A 19,656-nucleotide genomic window follows, 5' to 3' on the forward strand; every position below is an offset into this window, starting at 1 on the left:
CGGTTTCTTTATTTTTCAGGGCATTCCAAGTTGTTGTACTAGCTATCCTCAATGCTTGTGCAATGGCTCTGATCAATTTTCCCTCTTGTCTAAGCTTCAAAATGGCTTGCTTTTCTCCCAAAGACAGCTCTTTGGTCTTGTTGGTTTATCTTTTCTAACACAAATGCAGTCTTCACAGGCAAAGCCCAAGGCTAAATTCAAGAGTAGATATTCAGAACTATTTATTGTTTAACCAATTACTCTAACAGTACACATCTGGGCAACAAGAAACACTTGTCAGTCACATGTTACAATACTTTTGCTCACCTAAAAAATGGTTGGTCTGATACAAAAGGTGATAAGTTCTAAGTTGTTTAACAAATCTAGATACAAATACCAGTAAACAAAAGCTGAAATTAGGATCTGTCATCTCATGTACATCTTTTGATATCAAAATCAATTGCCTTTAGTGTATAACAAGGGAATTGACCTTGGTGTTCCAATATTTTGGGAGGGGACTGTATACAAGTGAAACACACACTCATATAGTACATATGAAAAACTCACACATGCATAAGTGAAACACTCACACATGCACATATGAAACACATTTCATTTGTATGTGTGAGAGTTTTTGTATGTGCATGAGTATGTATGTATATGCAAGTCGCTCACGTGTATATGCAAGCAACGTTTGAATTATGGCCTTGACGGCCCCTCATATAAACTAGCAGAGTTCAGCAAACCTGAGCAGCAGTTACTAGTTAATGCAAAGGTATCTACATGCTTTTTTGTTGTGTTTATGCTGACAATTAGGGCAAAATACTTTATACATTGTCACAACAAAACAATGTCCACATATTGTAACTTCACAAAATGTGGAATGTCATTGCTTTATTTGTTGGTTAACCTTCCCATCAGATGTTGCTTGGTATTCTTCTGTGGTTTCAGTAAAATTATGTAACATTTTGGAGCAAACAGACACAGCAGTAACCCAAAACTTGATGCTAGAATTGCAAATATCTCCACAGCTACAGTGAACTTTCCAGGTGAGCTGACATACGCTGGTATAAAGGCGAGCCACACTGCACAGAAGATCAGCATGCTGAAGGTGATGTATTTGGCCTCATTAAAATTTCCTGGAAGCTTCCTGGCCAGAAAAGCCAAAATAAAACACAGAGCAGCGAGGAACCCAATGTATCCCAAAACACACCAGAAGGCCTGTTCAGAACCAACACTACACTCCAGGATTATTCTGGACCGGTGGTACTGAGTGTTTTTATTTGGGAAAGGAGGAGCAGTGATCAGCCACACTGCACAGATTATCACTTGTATGAAGGTACAGACAGATATGATAAATCTCTGCTGTTTGGGCCCCAGCCATTTCATGATGTTGTTTCCAGGCCTGGTGGCTGTAAAGGCAGCCAGCACCACCAGAGTCTTCCCCAGGATACAGGAGATGCAGAGTGAGAAAGTGATGCTGAAGGCAGTATGGCGCAGCATGCAGGACCATGATGTAGGCTTTCCGATGAACACCAGCGCACACAGGAAGCACAGAGTCAGAGAGAATAGGATGAAGAAGCTCAGCTCTGAGTTGTTGACTTTGACAACTGGAGTGTTCCTGTGGTAGAGGAAAACTCCCAGAACAGCAACAGTCAGGCAGGCTCCTAGTACAGCAATCACAGTCAGGGTCAGTCCCATTGCATCATGGGAGAGGTACTCAATCGCTTTGGGTATGCATTCAGTTCTGGCTGCATTGGACCAGTAATCTTCAGGACAAGATGTGCATTCTATCGAATCTATAGAGAAAGAGGTATTAACTGATATAATTTCAACAAAAAATATTGATATCCAATATATACAATTTTAAGAATGAGAAGAGTAATACTACAAAAAAGCAGTAGAGATGAAAACTACAAATAATTAGTGTGAATAGTGCAATTCCTGTCACCTGTCTTATTACTGATCTTGCCATCGTCACATGGTACACAGTCAAAGCAGCACAGAGGCTCCCCACGACGGACAGCCTTCCTGCTTCCTGGAGCACAGCTCTCACTGCACACAGACACCAACACCTGCATGAGAGAGAAGACAGCCAGGTGTCACCAAAAACACATTCATTTCTGTGAATGTCTGACCACTCCTGTACCTGTACCAGTCAACTAGATGAAATAGCCAACTGTATCATACCATATTCTAACAGAATGTACAGAGCATGATTTACCAATTGAAAGAAAGAGAAATGCCATGTCAATTTGCTGATATACAAGGCTCATGGAAGTTACTGCTCAGTGAGTACTTTATTAGGTATTATGACTTATTTTTTTGACCTCTACTGCTACATTCACTTAGACGTATGATGCGTTGTGTGTTCAGAGAACACAGTGTGCTTCTCCGCTCCACTGAGAGGAGACTAAGGAGAAAATGATAAATACCCGAACAGAACTGGCAGGAGCAATAACTCCAACACTCGCATATTTACCAACTGTCATAGGTGTGACATTTATGCACAAAATAAAATGTTAAGGTGAAAGTGTGACAGACAGTCCTCACTAGCCAAAGATAACAAAGGGTTGCTGCATGTTCAGCTCCCATACTCTTTGCCACAACAGGTAAACGAGTATCATCAGTTGCATGCCTCACATGGCATACAAATGAAAATGAGACATAAACATGCAATGGAAAATGGAGGAATAACACACAAGCCCAGAGTCAAAGAAACGCAAAGCTCAAATAGAAAGACACACAGCTGACCCGAATCGGCAATCAGACTGCATGCGGAAGACAACTGGAATCAGTCATCAGCAGGAGGGTACTGCTTACCTGAGCGCCACAAAGTGAAACTGATTCCCAAATTGGCAGAAATATGACAAAAGGTAATGCCCAGAAAATCATAACAGCAGGCAGGTAAAACCATGACAAAAACATAATAATATGGCGGACCTTTGATAAACTTTGTTTTTTCTCCGAAACAATCCACTGAAATAAGTTCCTGAAAATACTTGAGGTGAGAAATAAACAATGCTGTTGCTGAATATCGATTCATATTTGATCTTTGAAAGTTCAAAAGTGCAAATACAAGGATGTCAATGATCCTACAAGTTTCTGCATGGTTGAATGGTCAGAAATGGTCCAAATGTGTTCTCTAATTTTATGACAAATTATTGCAAAACACTCATGGCTGGTTTCACAAAGTATTGAACCAGGGAAGCCAAAATGGCTCACTATTCACTAACTAGTAAGCTAGGTTATTCGTCAGCCATCTTGTTCTAGTGTCCTAATTTTACTCACATTTTGAGGGAACTAGAAATATCCCACAATGCACCGTAAAATCTAGTGAACGACCATGGTCTCTCGAAAGGTGTATATGAACCACAATACTTTGCGACCAGCATTTTCCATAACCTTATTAAACACAAACCTTTTTTTAAATTCTCATTCTCAGCTGTGAGAGATGATAGCGTGGTACAGGAATAATTCAAATTTAAGAACAGCTCTTCTGGGTTTTGCCATGTTGGTGATAAATACGTTTCCATTGAGCATTATAAAGTTCAACTCCGCTAATACAAACTAATATAACTAATGTTACTCTAGTCATTATTCAATAATCCAAAGCCCTGTTTGCCCAGTAAGTGGCACTGTTTGAGATGTGTGGTTTGTGACATTTACCCTGCTGGAAGTATGCATTTGAAAAAGGATAGAATGGCCATAAAGGGATGCACGTGATGAGCAGCAATGTATATAGCCTCTGTAGCCTCATCTTTCAGTTTTTTGCTGACAGAAGTAGAACCCTGTCGGGATTTCTGCTGCTGTAGCCTATCCGCTTCAAAATGTTATCCATTTTGTATTCACTTTCTGTAAACAGCTGTTTGAGGTTTGAGCATGTGTGGCTATTTGTTAGCTTGAATGAGTCTGCCCATTCTCTGACCTCTGTAATTAACACGGTGTCTTCATTCACAGACCTGCCGCTCACTATTTGCTTATTGTACTATTCTCTGGAAACTCAAAAGACTACTGTGTGTGATTTTGACAGTGGAATGATAGTTGGTGCCAGACAGGGTGGTTTGAGTATCTCAGAAACGGCTGATCTCCTGGACTTTTCATGCAGTCTCTTGATAAAAACAAAAAACATCCAGTGAGTAGAAGTAGTGCATTGAGAAACACGTTAATGACAGAGGTCAGAGGAGAAGGGCTAGACTTGTAGCACAAATAACCATGCAGTGGTATGCAGAAGAGGATCTCTGAACACACAACACACCAAACCTAGAGAGAGAGATAGACTTAGTGTAAAATATGTTTTTCATAGTTGTGCTATACTGTACACACTGTTTGTGGCTTGCCTCTGTCTGTTGGCCTGTCCATACGATTGCGTCCTGGATGAAGAGCTCCTTTCCAGCATCCTTTGCACCATCATACAGCCCAACAGTTTTGAACTCAATCTTCCCAGCTGCACCTCTTTGCCAATTTATCAGATCATATGATGGAATCGAATCCCCTTTAACATCAAAGTCAACTTCTTCTCCAGAAATGCTGAAGGAAACTTCTTGAAGATACTGCTGAAGCTTTTACATTATAAGACAGTTAAAAAGACATTAAAAATACATCTACTGGATCAACGTAATAGTGTAATTCTCACTGTCATGTAAGAAGATCACTATAACCTCAGTGTACATGAAATCTCACCTCTATAGCCAGCTGGCATACAGTTCTATATATATCAAGGCTGGATGTTGTCTAAACACAGGATTGCATTTACCCTCACATACAAACAGACTATGGATTTACAATCGAAGATTAAAACATACAAACTGTTTCACTGGTAAACATATTAACAATACAAATGAGTACACAGAATAAAGATGAGTAACAGCTCTTGCAAATATTGTAGCTGGTTCTTTAGTGATGTCAAGATGGTGCAAAGAAACTCAACTAATTGGGTGCACAAAGACAGACAAATATGGTAAGCTATCACGTTCATTCATTAATGCATTTTGAAGACATGCATCATGTGGGAAACAATTATCAGGCATGCCCGACATCCCAGACTTGTCTGCACACATCCAGGCACATATCAGGGGGGACATAGCGCAACACAATGAGCCTACCAAAGACAGCTAAAGCCACCTTAAAGATTTACAGTAATATTTAAATTAAGACAGCATTAAATTTGCATGCCCAACCAGTGTGGAGGCCAGCTGGAAGGCAAGCATAAACAATTATCACTGGTCCAGGTTTTATTTTTCCAATAATAATACTTGCCACGTTTTGCAGTCAATGGCATAAAATAAATTTGTCTATAATTAAATAGGTCTGGCAAGTCTGGGAACAATCTCAATCACAAAATTGAGTACAGTGAAATGCAGCGCAGCTGGCACGTTCACTGATAATTATTACAGAAAAAGCAACACTGCAATCGCTGGGTGTAGTTGAAAAATTGAATTGTAAATATGAATGTCCTTTATTAAAATATACGTGTATAATGAAATTCATGACAAAAGTCTGTAAGGCTTTTTATTTAAAGTAGTATCGGTAAGTAGAACATTAAAAACATTAAAGAGCTACAGCACCATTATTTCTAGAGAGGGTGGTCATATACAAATAAATATATATGACCGAATGTATGAAGCATAATTCTCATGATATTTAATGTGAACTATTACCTGCCACGGTTGAATGTTTGTCACATCAGCACATGAGGAGTCCTGGAAGGGCCCTCTCCCAGGCTTACAGCTGATGAGGTTGTGCAGGGAGTGAGCTATGGCGTACACAGCTTTGTACACATTGTAGGAAACACGAGGGCTGGAGGTGTTCAGGTAGGCAGAGTGCTGCTCCTTCAGGGGCTCCAGCCCTGAACAGGGGGGCAGCTGGGAGAAGGCCTGGCTTCTGTTGCTGGAGGGGTAGAAAGAGCAACCATACAAAGCACCCCACAGCTCATGCACCAGGGGGTTACTGGGGTACCTCACAGTGTCAACACTCATCAAGTAGTCTCTCAGTCCGGCAACCTTTCCCTGCCGAATGGCAAACCCAATAGTACCTCCTAGAAATGGATAAAACTCACTGCCTGTAAATAGTGAGGCTGTTACCCAGGCTTCACTGGCAATCCACTGGATCCCTGTAATGTTTTGATCCATGTACTCTTTAAAGAAGGGATAGAGCTCCCCTTCACCTGCAAAGCTGATAACCACTCTTGCAGTGGAGTGATTCATTACATCAAGGATTTCAAGAACTCTTTTTTGATTGTACACTTTGGGTATTATTTCATGGTAGGCCAAGCACACGCCAGTGTTTTTAAATTCCCTCAAAAGTCCCTGTACAGCAAATCTTGCATAGTCATCATCTTCAGTGACCAATCCAACCCACATCCAGCCAAAGTTTTGCAGAAGATGAGCAATGGCTTTCACCTGATAGTCATCATTAGGAACAACTCTAAAAAATGTTGGAAATTCTCTTCGGTTACTGAAGCAGGAACAGGTTGAAAAGTAACTGATCTGAAAAATTAAGTAAAGCGCATTCACCACATTCACCAAATACAAATATTTACATTACATTTACATTATTGGCATTTGGCAGACGCTCTTATCCAGAGCGACATACAGTTGATTAGACTAAGCAGGAGACAATCCTCCCCTGGAGCAATGCTGGGTTAAGGGCCTTGCTCAAGGGCCCAACGGCTGTGCGGATCTTATTGTGTCTCTATACCGGGATTAGAACCACCGACCTTGCGTGTCCCAGTCATTTACCTTAACCACTACGCTACAGGCCGACAAAATATGTCTTACAGGAAAAAGTACAACACTTAAAATATTGGTGGTAGGACCATGTCAGTTAAATAATTAATCTGAATATCTGATTCAGCAATCCATTTGATCAAATGGTGTAATCTTTATTTGCATAGAGGATACACACCATTGGGATTCTGAAAGGCTGCAAAGTCCTGGAGACAACGATGGACTGAGATGACCCAGAATCTCCAACCACAGCCAGAAGAGGAGATGCACCAAAACAAAGTGCAGAATGAAATTCGCTTGGTCCATTCAGAACTGCCAGAACTGTCCGTTGTGCTGCAACGTGGGTTGCACATGAGTCATATATCTTGTATCCCAGCGTGATGTTAGGCAACAGGTCTGGAGTCTGGTTGATCTCCTCAACAGCCAGCCTCATGGTCTGGGCCCAGCGGAAAGATCTGGGATCAAATCTGTGCATCGGCCAACAGCAGAATGTGACATGACTCTGTTGGAAAAGAGAACAGGTATACGTATACTACTGTCCGAAAAAATGTGAACTCACCCATAACATTGTGGAGCAGCTGGTTTGTAAGTGAAGTTCTGGTCAGGGGGCTCAACCCTGTAATGCATGGGGAAAAGTCCTCCAATGATGAAGTCTCCATTAGCTTGGAAATCTGGCTCAAAGTTGCCCAGCAGGGAACAAGCTGGAGCAGTTCTGACAGGAGTGAAAATAGAGAAGGGGTAAAATAGGAACCACATCACCAGAGGAGTCATCTTCGGCCAGGCTAGTCTCAAACACTCAGGTGCTGAAGGAGGAGCAGCTTTTTATTCTCCCATCTCATTATATTCTGTATCTCCTCAGGTTCATCAGGGCATTACATGACATCATCATTCTGCACTTCCCATAGAAACAAGGCTGTGGCACAGAGCCCACATAAAAGAGCTTGCATTAAGAGACATTAAGAAAGCACCCCATAGTTTTTTAAATCAGGTTACTCCACCAAATGATTGTTGAATCATAAGTAAAGACATTGTTATGTTTATGATTGATTCATATGTATAGATAGTTTGCATTATTCAATGTATAACAACACTATAGAATCTATAGAATTTTTCCAAATAAGCCTATGTCAGTAACTATGTTACCTTATGCTTTGAAACCCAGTGGCATGTTAATCTGAACAAACCCAACCTACTTAGCAACATTTGGTGAGATTAGTCAGAGGTGACACTTAGCAGGTGAATTTTAGCTGATCATGCGTTGCAATAATATTAACAGAGGCCTAGTCATCGCCAGCCTCGTCATTCTGGGACCAATATACACTAAAAATCTTTTGGTAAGGCAAACGCACTATTCCAACGAATCCTGAAAATCTCATAAAAATCAGTTTGGTAGTTTTTATGAAAAAGATAAGTGAAAATTATTTTCTTTTCATGCGCTCTACTACAAACTTTTTAAAGCGTTTCTTAGCCAATTTGAACATGTCCTACTTTTAAACGGACAAGTGCATTTTCCTAAAAGTGGGTTTTCATGTGCTACGGCTGTTATTAAAATTGATATTTTCAGAACAAGCCCCCGTTGAAAATGAATGGTGAAAAGTTAGCTTGTCTGTTAGCCAGTGACTCTATAATGTAAGGCATGGTGCAACTGCAAGTCATGCGCCTCACAGAACATACAGATTATACATTGCCAGAGCTATATGGAGCCAAAATGGCGGAGCGGAAGTGAAGTCACTCAGCAAAGACCTTAGCGGCTCTCCTGCCTCCTGACATCCAGGAATATGAATAGATCAGACTGGCGAATCCGGGTATTTTGAAGTACACGCCCCTTCTTGGGGGTAAAAATAACATTGCGGGAATAAGATATTTTACCTAACTTTTGACAGCAAAATCTAATGTTTTTTTTATCATTTGTGTGACAAGCTGAAAATATTTTAAGCATTTCCACACCAAGTTGACATTTTTACAATGAGTAGTTTTTGAGAACAAGAGCTTTGTTTGACAGTGCCAGTTTCCATCTGCACCAAATCTGGCGGTACACTGATGTTACGTCAAATTACATTTACATTTTTGGCATTTGGCAGTTGCTGTAATCCAGAGCGACGTACAGTTGATTAGACTAAGCAGGAGACAATCCTCCCCTGGAGCAATGCAGGGTTAAGGGCCTTGCTCAAGGGCCCAATGGCTGTGCGGATCTTATTGTGGCTACACCGGGATTAGAACCACTGACCTTGCGGGACATCCTTTCTGAGGAAGCAACATATTACCAAGTGAGCATTCAGATGGACTAAAACGTCCATTAATACATTTAGCCTATGTGCCATCTAGGCTATATTTGTATTTATTAACTTGAGCTGTGACTTGCATTGTGTCGTTTTCGGACAAAGTTTTCAACGAAGTGGTGATAAATTCATATAGCCTAGCATATTATGTTTGAATAAAATAATATAATGACGTGGTTTCATTTCTCGAGTAGAGACTCGACCAAGTTCACATCTTCGCCGTGACTCTGCCTTAAAAAATATTGAGACGTCTCCTTTGGGAAATAGCCTCTTTCATTCACTGTTTATTTATTTCACACAAATCATTGCGAGTAGGCAATAGGCCAAGCGTTTCTCAGATGTAACTGCTGGGCTAATCAGCTAGTGTAAACCAGTTGCTTTTAAATTTATACTTACACTGTAACAAGATTATGTGGTTTTCACAGCATCACTACTGTATATGGAAGAAATATTTATTGTAATTGTGAATAGAGTATGTTGCTGTAGTTTCGCTTTGGGTTATGGTCAAAATTCGCCAAACTACAGTAATAAAATTTAGCTGCGAATCATAACGCAGTAAATATCAATCTGACTCCTCCCCTCTTGTCAACTTTGTGAAAAATCCAACATGGCGGACAGTCGGTTGGGGTTTTCTGCACATAAATAAAAAGTTAGGCTATTTTATTTTATTTATTACTATATTTTGTGAAATCTGGCAAGAAGTAAGCATTGATCTGTCTGAATGTTCGGCTGTTGAAGCAAAAAAATGCCTGTTGCAAGTTCAGTGCTTGTACTAATGTTCCTCGTTGGCAAATTCGCCAAACTACAGTAATAAAATTTTGCTGCGAATCATAACGCAGTAAAAAGCAGTCTGACTCCTCCTCTCTTGTCAACTTCATGAAAAGTCCAACATGGCGGACAATTGAGACAAAAGATAGGGGTTTTCTGTACATAAATAAAAACCTAGGCTATTTTATTACTATATTTTTAGAAATCTGGCAAGAATTAACCATTGATCAGTCCAACAGTCTGGTTGTTGGAGCAAATAAATGTCTGTAGCAAGTTTCCAGTGCGTACAAACGCTGTGTAATGTAACTTGCTGTAGCCTAATAAAGTACAGCAACTGGCTGCAGCTGGCCAATATCGATTACCCCGATCACCCCGTCTATGCGATCACCCTGGGTGGAATTCAGAATTAACACACTTGTAATTCCTGGTTGGCTGCCTCCACTCAGTGTATGTGTGTGGAGCCAGATTTTGTCATTTCCACTCGCCAAGGATCTTTGACAAGTGGGATCTACTCTACAGTAAATTTCTTCATCCTGTGAATCAGTCTACAGCAAGTTCGAGCGGGAGTCGGTATTCGCTAACATTCGTCCCGTCGTCGTCGGACACTTCATTTCAGCCTGCTCCAGTGCGCTGTGCCAGTAGAGCTAGTTCAGTTCACTCTCTTGGATAGAGAAAGTACTGCTGTTTGTTCATTTGGCTGGCTCATGTTGGCACCTATTTCTTGGTTTTGAATCGTTTAATTAGGAAGTATAGCAATTTATTTTGAGTTGTTTTTTTTTATTTTGTAGTGGTCTGCTAGAGTGGCAGCTACGTCTCGCTAGCCACATGCTAGTTAGCAAGTTGCTTGATCCCAGACGTAGATCTAGCTAGCCTACAGCACATTCAGTCTCCAAATTTACAAGTTGCCCGAAGGAATTTAGTTTAGTTTAAGTAATTTGTCATATACATTATTCAAAATTGTGAATGCTTGTGTAGTCTTTATGCTAATTGTCAAAATTTTCCCTTGCCAGGTAGGCTACATTAGCGAGAAGGAGGAGAGGTACGGAGGGTAAAAGCTACCGGAACACCGCAAAATCAGGTATTGTGGAGTTTGCATGACATGGCATTTAAGTGCAGATACTGCACTCCAGTTAGGCACACACATGTTGATTTTACTTGTCGTGTGGAAAGATGCCCTGTTGTATGTGCAGATTTCAGTAGCATTTGAAATTGCATATCAGTTATGGGGAAATGGTAGCTTGTCCTTTCAGTGGTTGTGATTCAGAGTCACATCTTCATTTACTTCGCCTGTGAGCAGAAAGCATGAGGGTGACTGCGTCTCTGGTGTAACTGAATTGGTGGGTGAAGCAAGTGAGCACAATGAATCGGTTGATTTTGGAAATGAGAACTTGGCTGAAGCTGCAGAATGTTCTCAGCTTTTTTATTCTGTAGGTGACAAGCAAGTTTTTCGAACCAATTTGGCCCTCTTTTATTGGAGAATGCAAGCAAAAATGATTCTACCTGCCTGTACAATATCCACTGATATCAGGTAGCAAATCCCCTCTCATCTGGTAAGAAGAAGCACAAGCTCCTTGGTGTGTACCTGACGTTGGGGGATATACTGCCTCATAACAGGTGATCTATCGACCCAATTCAATTAGAGATGCTTTGCAGGCAGGCTGATTTCAAGTATTTTGGACAAGAGAGTGTATTCTCCTCTCTTGTGAAAGATATGAAAGACATTGAAACATATGAAACTGTGAGTGAAGGTGAGACTGTGAAGGGAGCATTAATTGCCATTGTAGGTGACAATCTGGGTTCACATTCCTTTGGAGGCTTGAACGAGAACTTTAGTAAGAGCAAGCACTTCTGTAGGTACTGCCTTATTACGAGAAATGTCTTCATGAGTGAGCCCACCAGGCTTGGCCCTGCAAGAACCCCAGAGTGCTACACAAACAGTGTGAGGAAGCTAGCATTGGTACCAGAAAAGTCTGTAGATGGAGTGAAATTTGATTGTGTTTTCAATGCATTAGAGAATTTTCACATCTGCCAGCCAGGACTTCCTCCGTGTCTAGGCCATGATCTGTTCAAGGGGGTCGTATCTTTAGATCTAAAGTTGTTTCTAGACCATCTTGTGAACACCGGAAAGCACTTTACATTCCTACAACTAAACAGGAGCATTAGTCAGATACAACTAAAAGGCAGTTGTTGCGCTAGACGTTTTTCAGCAGAAGTCTATCGTGTATCAGTCGCCAAAGTGGTTAGTTAGCTCACCTCGTTATTCACGCAGAAAAAACAACAGACCGCCATCTTTTTCTTTGGTCTCGCTGGCCATTTATTTTTCCCCTTTGCGCATGCTCATAATACCATCCCTTTTAAACAGTGCAGGTAGGCATGCTCTAATAATGATGTGTAGGCTATTCAACATAACTTTGCTCTCATATTGTCAAATTTGTTCAACACTCCCACTCAAAGACATGTTTATAGCTCTATACAGTGGTATACAAAAACGAAACAAAAATACAGAACTCCAAAAATAAAACATTTGGCATAATGGCAGTATTCTATCACCCCGCTAATCTATTCAGCCCGCCTGATCACCAGTCAGCCCAGGTCGGCTCATGTCACCCCGCTTCTCATTGGCCTCCACTGGCTTCCTATTGCCGCACGCATCCGTTTCAAGGCCCTAGTGTTGGCATTTCGGGCTGCTAAGGGGACTGCCCCACCTTGCATACAATCCCTGATCACTCCCTACTCCCCAGCTAGACCACTCCGGTCTGCCAGCTCTGGTCGCCTTACAGTTCCCTCTGTACGTGCACCTGGTGGTCGAGCTGCACGTTCACGCCTGTTTTCCGTTCTGGTTCCTCAGTGGTGGAATGACTTGCCTACCACTGTCAGAACAGCAGAATACTCAGCTTCGCAGGTTGATAATGCCACTGTTGTCTGTTTCCTACTGTTCCATGATATAACTGGACCATTGTCAGTTAAGCTGAAACAATATCCATTTGTGCTTCTTCTATCACACTGATCAGATGCCCAATCAGCATCACTGTATCCCTTAAGCTGTAGGCTTTCCTCACATTTCTGGTAGTTTAGTTCTTGATCTATAGTACCCTTTAAATACCTCAGTGGACCTCGGTTTGCATTCAGACATTCCAAAGCTCGTTAACATTTTCTCTATGTGTCTCTTTTGGGTCATTCTGATCTCTCCCTCACTCTGTCTAAAATCAATACCCAGGAAGTGTTTAAGTGGACCCAAATCTTTCATCTTAAACCTTCTCTTCAACATTTCCTTTACATCCGCTACTTGCTGCTATGATTAAGTCATCTACCCATACTAACAGAATCACCTTCTCGCTCTCAGATTCTCTGCTGCAGACACAATGATCAGAATCATTCTGTATAAAACCATTTTCTGTAAGGTGATAATGCAGTAACATGTTCCAGTTACGTCCGGACTGTTTTCAACCGTACAATGACTTATTGAGTTTACACACGAAGTGTTCTCCTGTTTTTACCTTGACCTCAAAACCTTCCGGTTGTTCCACATATACCTCACAGTCCATCGGAGCATGGAGGTAGGCCGTCTTCACATCCATTTGGTTGTAACCTAGACCACACTAAAAGGGTCACTAAGGGTCTGAGTAACTAGGTCCGGGAGTAACCCGGTATTCCCCACTATCAGGTATTCAAATGAATGAATGCACGAGGAGACGGTGTACAAAAATAATGCACTTTAATTTCTGGTGTATTTTGGTTGACGTAGAATATATCAATAAAGACTTTGTTCAAGGTGGAAAAAGAGTTGTATAAATAGTATCTATAAATATTACACATACTATTCCAATAGCATACCTGACATCACCCACTACAATGAGTCATTGCCTAAGCTACAGCCAGGCTATTAGGCCTACTACAATTTGAGGAAAACCAAAATACATAATCATTCCCATAAGAGCGAGGAAAACAAAAGGGGAGGCCAGCCGAGATCAGAATCACCCAGAGGTAACAGCCAGCTATATACTATACCATAGAAGTGCTATAGTCGGCTTAGGTACATACTACACCATAGAGTGCCACAATCAGTTCAATTATGCACCACACTTAGGGAAGAATCCACTACAAATCCTCCAATAAATTATTACGATTAGCCCACTACAAATCCAGCACAGCCAGTAAAGTTACTGCATCACACACTTAGTAAAAGGCCCCACCAAAGACAACACTGCCTATGACCACAGCACACTAGCTGGACTGGCATGTATATTACCACCCCTCTGCATGCCTCCGGCCCCGGCTGGCAAAGAAAAGAACAGGCCTCGCCAAACAAACAAAAAGATAATAAACAAACAAACAAACTTGGAGGTGGTTTTACACACTAGTAAGGCACACAGAGTAACTTCCTACAACCTAGCTTGACTCACTAGTTTGACATTTTTTTTAGGGAAAAACAGTGGCTACAATTTGCTCCTGAAAATAACAAGACCACATTAGCCAATGTACAATTGCAATGTAGACTGGAACATATTTTCAGCATAGAAAACTACAAAGACAATGAGTGCATATTCAATACCCAGCAGCGCATACATTTCTTATTTGAATTCATAAATTACACTGTTTAATATCCATAACATTTACCTTCATAAAATCCTCAATCAACATTCATACCGCTAGCCATCCTTCGTTCTGTTGGGTCGTGACGTGAACGAGGGAGCTACAATTTTAAAAACGTACATCATTAATGAGTAAACTGCAATAAACGGCCGGACCAAAAATCCTTTTTCTTTTTTTAGTACCTGAGAGTATTGGGACACCATGCACGTACTACAGCCAAAGATGACAACCAGGCACCAAACGACTGACACACTGTAATGTTTTAAACACATCACGCAATTGATAAGCTTACGGCATGTATTGACGGATCTATGCATAAAGAATTTCAACAAAGACGCGGTTTAGACAAAGGCGCTTCCCTTACCCGCTTCGTATTAGATCACCGCCGGCAGAATCCCTATGCAAACAGTGCTCTTTCCACTGCGTTTGTCGCACCAACTACTTTCAAACAAAGAGCGGCTGCCCGGCATACTGTTTTACCTGCATTACTTCTGGTCAAATGAGGAGAAAGCATCAGGTGACTCATTAAACCTGATCATGTGAAATGAAATCAGGTGTATCTCTGGCTTATCCCCCTCCCACCCGTCACATGGTGTAGGGTAAGATCCTCCTGTACAGCCACCTGCATCAATGCTCTGACAGAAGTCATGTTAGCTGTCGGTGAAAAAGTCTCTTTGTAGTCAATCCCTTCCACTTGACCATACCCCTTTGCCACATATCTGTCACGTTTCAGGTCTGTCTTGCCATGTTTTATGTTTATCCATGTTGTCTTAGTCACGTAGTGTCTTATCATGTATTATGTTAGTCTAGGTTCGTCATGTTGTTTAGTTATGTTTAGTTACGATTTATTTTCTTGTCATGTCTAGTTATGTTTCGTACGATTATATTACCTTGTTATGTTGAGTGGTTATTGTCTTAGTTTCGTTTTGTGTTATGTTTTGATTTATGTTTATTGTTACGTTAACTGGTCGTTGTTTATGCATACACTTTTACATGTCTTTCCGCAAACCTTGCGTTCCGCCTTTTCTCTCTCTCTCTTTCTGTCATTCACTTCCTAATTGTTTCCATTTGTCTATTTACTAAAACTACTAATGCTAGATCAGGATTGGGTAGAAACTAACAAACTAATCATGTGTTCATGTTACCTTACGTTTCTCGAGCATGTCATTTACTAATTTACTAATGCTAGGGCAGGATAGGTTTATTACTAACGATTACTAATCACCTTGTTAAACTTGTCATCCATCGCACCTGTTTTCCATTTCCTTGCTACGCTCTAACTAATTGTCTACACCCGCATTTATAGCCCAGTCGCGCAACTGTTCTTTGCGAAATTGTCTGCCTCTGTTTACCACGCAACGCTTGAGCATTATTTACTGTTTTGAGTACATGTTACGATCCAAGCCTGTTACGGACCATTGATTATTGATTTCTGTTTTGTGACCATCATTTGTTTTTTGACCACGTCCTCGCCTACCGTTTTTGTACTTTTGCTTCGCTGATTGTTTCATGGTTTCGACTCCCGCTTCGCCCACGACTACGCCTCTGCCTGCCGTCCGCCTGTTCATCTGCCCCGCTGACAGTTCTCCTGCTACCGGACCTCCCTGCACGTCTACCGACTACGAGTTTGCCTCTTCCCTCGGTACCGTGCTTTTTTTTTTGTTTACTATTTGTTTGGCTGGATCTACGTGTATGGACTTTGCTTGTTTTGACTACGCTCCTGGGATTCGTCCCGAATAAAGCCCTGAGGGGTCTTTATATAACTATTGTTTCTGAGTCGTGCATTTTGGGTCCAAACCCCACGCACCCGTCTCAATATCTGGCTTTACAAGTCTCTGATCCATATGGGCTCTCTTTCACTGCTTATACCCAGCGACCTCCCATTGCTTGTTTGCCCCTTGGCAGTGTGGTCAAAGTAAAAAGTCTCGTTCTCTGTCAAAGAGTTCATCTCCTCTTTCATCGTGTCAGCCCACATTTTTGACTTCTTAGAGTCCATAGCCTCTCTAAATGTTTTAGGTACACCATAAACCACTCTGTAAAAATAACCTACATTTTCACTCTCATTATTACACTCTGCCTTACATTGGTAATCCTTTAAATATTCTGGAGCCTTTCTTTGTCTGGTGGGATACCTCTGCATACTTTCTCCCTGTTCTCTCAATACCATCTGTCTGGTTCGGACTTGCCTCGGTAGTCTCAACACGGGACTCTTTACACACCTTGGGCTGTCCCTGATCCTGGTGATTTGATGGTGTATCACCATAACACTCAATGTCATCCTCCATGTCATAATCTGTCTGAGTCTGGCTATCTGCGCTACCTTTGATGAATTTCACCAGCCTATGTTTTAGGACTTTTCCTGTCTCAGGATAATACACATTATATGCTGGACTATATTTATCATAGCCTACAAATATTCCTTTTTCACACCTAGAATCCAGCTTCTTTTTGTCCTGCTTATATACGTAGCATTCAGATCCAAATATCTTCATGTTAGATAGCTTAGGTGTTTTGCCTGTGAACACGGTAAGGTGTCTGCTCTAATCGCTTACTGTAACACCTGTTGCGGATCTGAGCCGCTGTCTGTACAGCGTATGTCCATAATTGCTTTGGGAGGTTACTCTCCAATAGCATACATCTTGACATTTCAAATAGGGTTCTCCACCCTCTTTCAGCAGTTCCGTTTTGATGAGGTGAGTAGAGTGCACTGGACTCGTGCCTTATCCCATTACTTCTAAGTAAAGACTGGAACTCCTGCCCTGTAAATTATGTACCGTTATCAGATCTTATACATTTTACCTTTCCATGTGGAGCTACGTCTGCTATGAATTTCTCAGTAGCTTTTGTGGTATAATTCTTTGCTTTGATAAAATAGGGAAAAACCATGCCACTATAATCATCAGTAAATGCTATTGCATACCGGTAACCATCTTTATCAGCTGGTTCTATTGGACCACATAGGTCTGTATGAACTAGTTCTAGCACTGTCGTAGCTTTAGCGTCTGCCTGTCTGTTTCTATTCTGCATAAACTTTCCCTGTGTGCATATTTCACAGTTTTGATTAGACTTGTCATGTTTCCCTTTTTTTTTTGACATTCCTTTAACCACCTTCTCTAATTTTGACACATCATCAAAATTGCAGTGACCAAGTATTCTATGCCACGTTTGAATATCATGACAACCATTCACTTCAACATTTTCAACATCTACTGTGTTAAGGTAATACAGCCTACCATACACATTCATTTTAAATTTGTTACCATCCTTGTGAATCAGCCAGTCATCACCGTCTTTGAAGCGGACCTCCGCTCCGTTGGCTGTCGCAGCTTTGACCGAAAAGATATTCTGTGGAAACGATGGGATGTACAATGGTTGTTTGAGTCTCGTCCTCACTTGTCGTCCCTCACTGTCCAGCAAGTAGACTTCGGCGTCTCCCCTCATTTTCGCCATTCCCGGTCACTTTGGTTACGTCAGCAAGCTCGATTACGTGGTCCTCTGGTCTGAAACTTTTGTTGACTGTCTTGAACTTTGTGGCATCATTGACCATATGTGTTGTGGCGCCACAGTCGACCAAGAGACCTTTCCTATTTCCATCTTGTGTCAGACAGTCACTCAACTTGAAAAAACAGAACGCAGGCTCTGCCTCCGCACCATCTGCTTTCTTGACTTGGTCGCGGCCTCGTCCCTGACCGCGCCCTCTTCCTCGCTGTGATGTCCCGTCTGCGTTCCTCCCGTCTCTGCTGGAATCCGTCAGGACACGTTCTGGCCATGTGTCCTTTCTTACCGCTTGCGTAGCATTCAACGTCAGCAAGGTCCATTTTCCTTCCTCTTCCTCGCCCACGTGCTCTCATTGCCCTGCTAGTCTTCATCACATTGTCTTCCTCTACTTTCACGTCACTCGTCCTATATCTCTCAGTGCTCTCATAACTTCGCAATTAACTTTTAAATTCACCGAACGTTACAATGTCATTGGTGTGGGTAACATGCACAACGAATGGCTTAACTACCAAGGCTATCTGCAACCCATCGCTAATTTGTTCGTCAGCTCTTCTCAATGACGTGAAAATAGTCTCTGCCTGAATAATGTAGTCTGTAATCGTTTCATTACTAGCTTTGTCGAGTGAGGACAGTTCACAGTACAAACTCACCACGCAAGGTTTGTCCTTCCCAGCATAGTGTTCGCAAAGAATTTCAAGTGCTTTTCTCCCATCTCGTTTTGCGTCCCTCATTACCAACAAACTTTTGTTATCTAGGTGTAACGGGAAGAGTTCTCACCTGCACCAGTGGGTTGAATCGCTCTTCCCTGCCCCGCCTATTCCATAAATAGGGCGCAGGGTTGCACGGGAGACATCCGCCTTTTTCCGGGACGACTTTGTCGCGGCCTCTTCCGTACGGGTTGCCATCGGGTTACAGGTATGCACATTTATCCGTCTTGTAATGCTTTTGGTTCTCTGAGTCGGGAAATTTAGAATCTCCCGTTTATATTCTAGCTGCCGTGGCGTGCTGCATTTCTGGGATCTTATTGCTGGGTTGCCTCGTTACTTTCGTGTTCGTCAACTGGTTGCTTGTGTGCTCGAAATCTTGCATTCAGGTAGGCTGTTTACCTTTTCCTCCTTTCTACCGTACACAGGTTAATTGGCAAGGTAACTCGACTTAAAATTACATTTGTTGTTTATATTATTCGTACGCAGTGGTCCTCGTACTGGGTTCCTGGCATCTCTCTAGCTGTCGCACGGTAGGTAGTTCGTCCATCCAGTTAATTACTTAAAGTACCGTGTAATATTGTTGTACTGATTATGCACCCTTCGCAGGAACTGTGTGGCGGTTGTGGCTATTGCTGTTCTGTTCCTATCGTCCTGTTCCTATATCGTAATAGGCTACATACTGTATGAGGTACAATTGGTAGGCCCACATTGTTACTGCTTATGGCCTATATATTTTATCTGGAAGAGAAAATTAATAAATAATTATATTTTTGTATCTACTGAACCTCACGTCTTCGTCCATTCATCAGACTATTTATTATGGTTGGTTACGGGAAGCTTACTGGGTAACCGGGAATTCAAATAACGTAAATTCGGCCCTGTCACATAGGCATTGCACTAACTCCGCATATGCCTCTCCATTCCTCTGCGAGGGCTTCTTCGTCTTCCTCGTCTATCTTTGGGTCTCCTAAGACCGCGCAACTCCATATGCGCCAGAAACCTTGTTTCCTTGTTGATTATGAAAATCACCCATTGAAAATGCATTGACTTTGACCTTTGCCCTGGGGTCACTAAACCCATCAACAAAAATTGGAAACAGTTTCC

General features: G+C 41.7%; 1 protein-coding gene across 1 annotated transcript; it reads right to left on the minus strand.

The window, feature by feature from the left end:
- Positions 1-873: 873 nt before the first annotated feature.
- On the minus strand, positions 874-17,797 carry LOC133107495 (extracellular calcium-sensing receptor-like). The gene is made up of 10 exons (XM_061216482.1): positions 17,608-17,797; positions 13,252-13,343; positions 10,084-10,143; positions 8,935-8,951; positions 7,267-7,419; positions 6,886-7,174; positions 5,640-6,467; positions 4,320-4,541; positions 1,931-2,054; positions 874-1,778 (listed from the first exon to the last, which is right to left on the minus strand). The coding sequence occupies exons 1-10, from the start codon at positions 17,795-17,797 to the stop codon at positions 874-876; spliced, it is 2,880 nt and encodes a 959-aa protein (XP_061072466.1).
- Between the last annotated feature and the right edge of the window lie 1,859 nt (positions 17,798-19,656).

This window comes from Conger conger, chromosome 13, assembly GCF_963514075.1.
Source record: "Conger conger chromosome 13, fConCon1.1, whole genome shotgun sequence".
Taxonomy (NCBI): domain Eukaryota; kingdom Metazoa; phylum Chordata; class Actinopteri; order Anguilliformes; family Congridae; genus Conger; species Conger conger.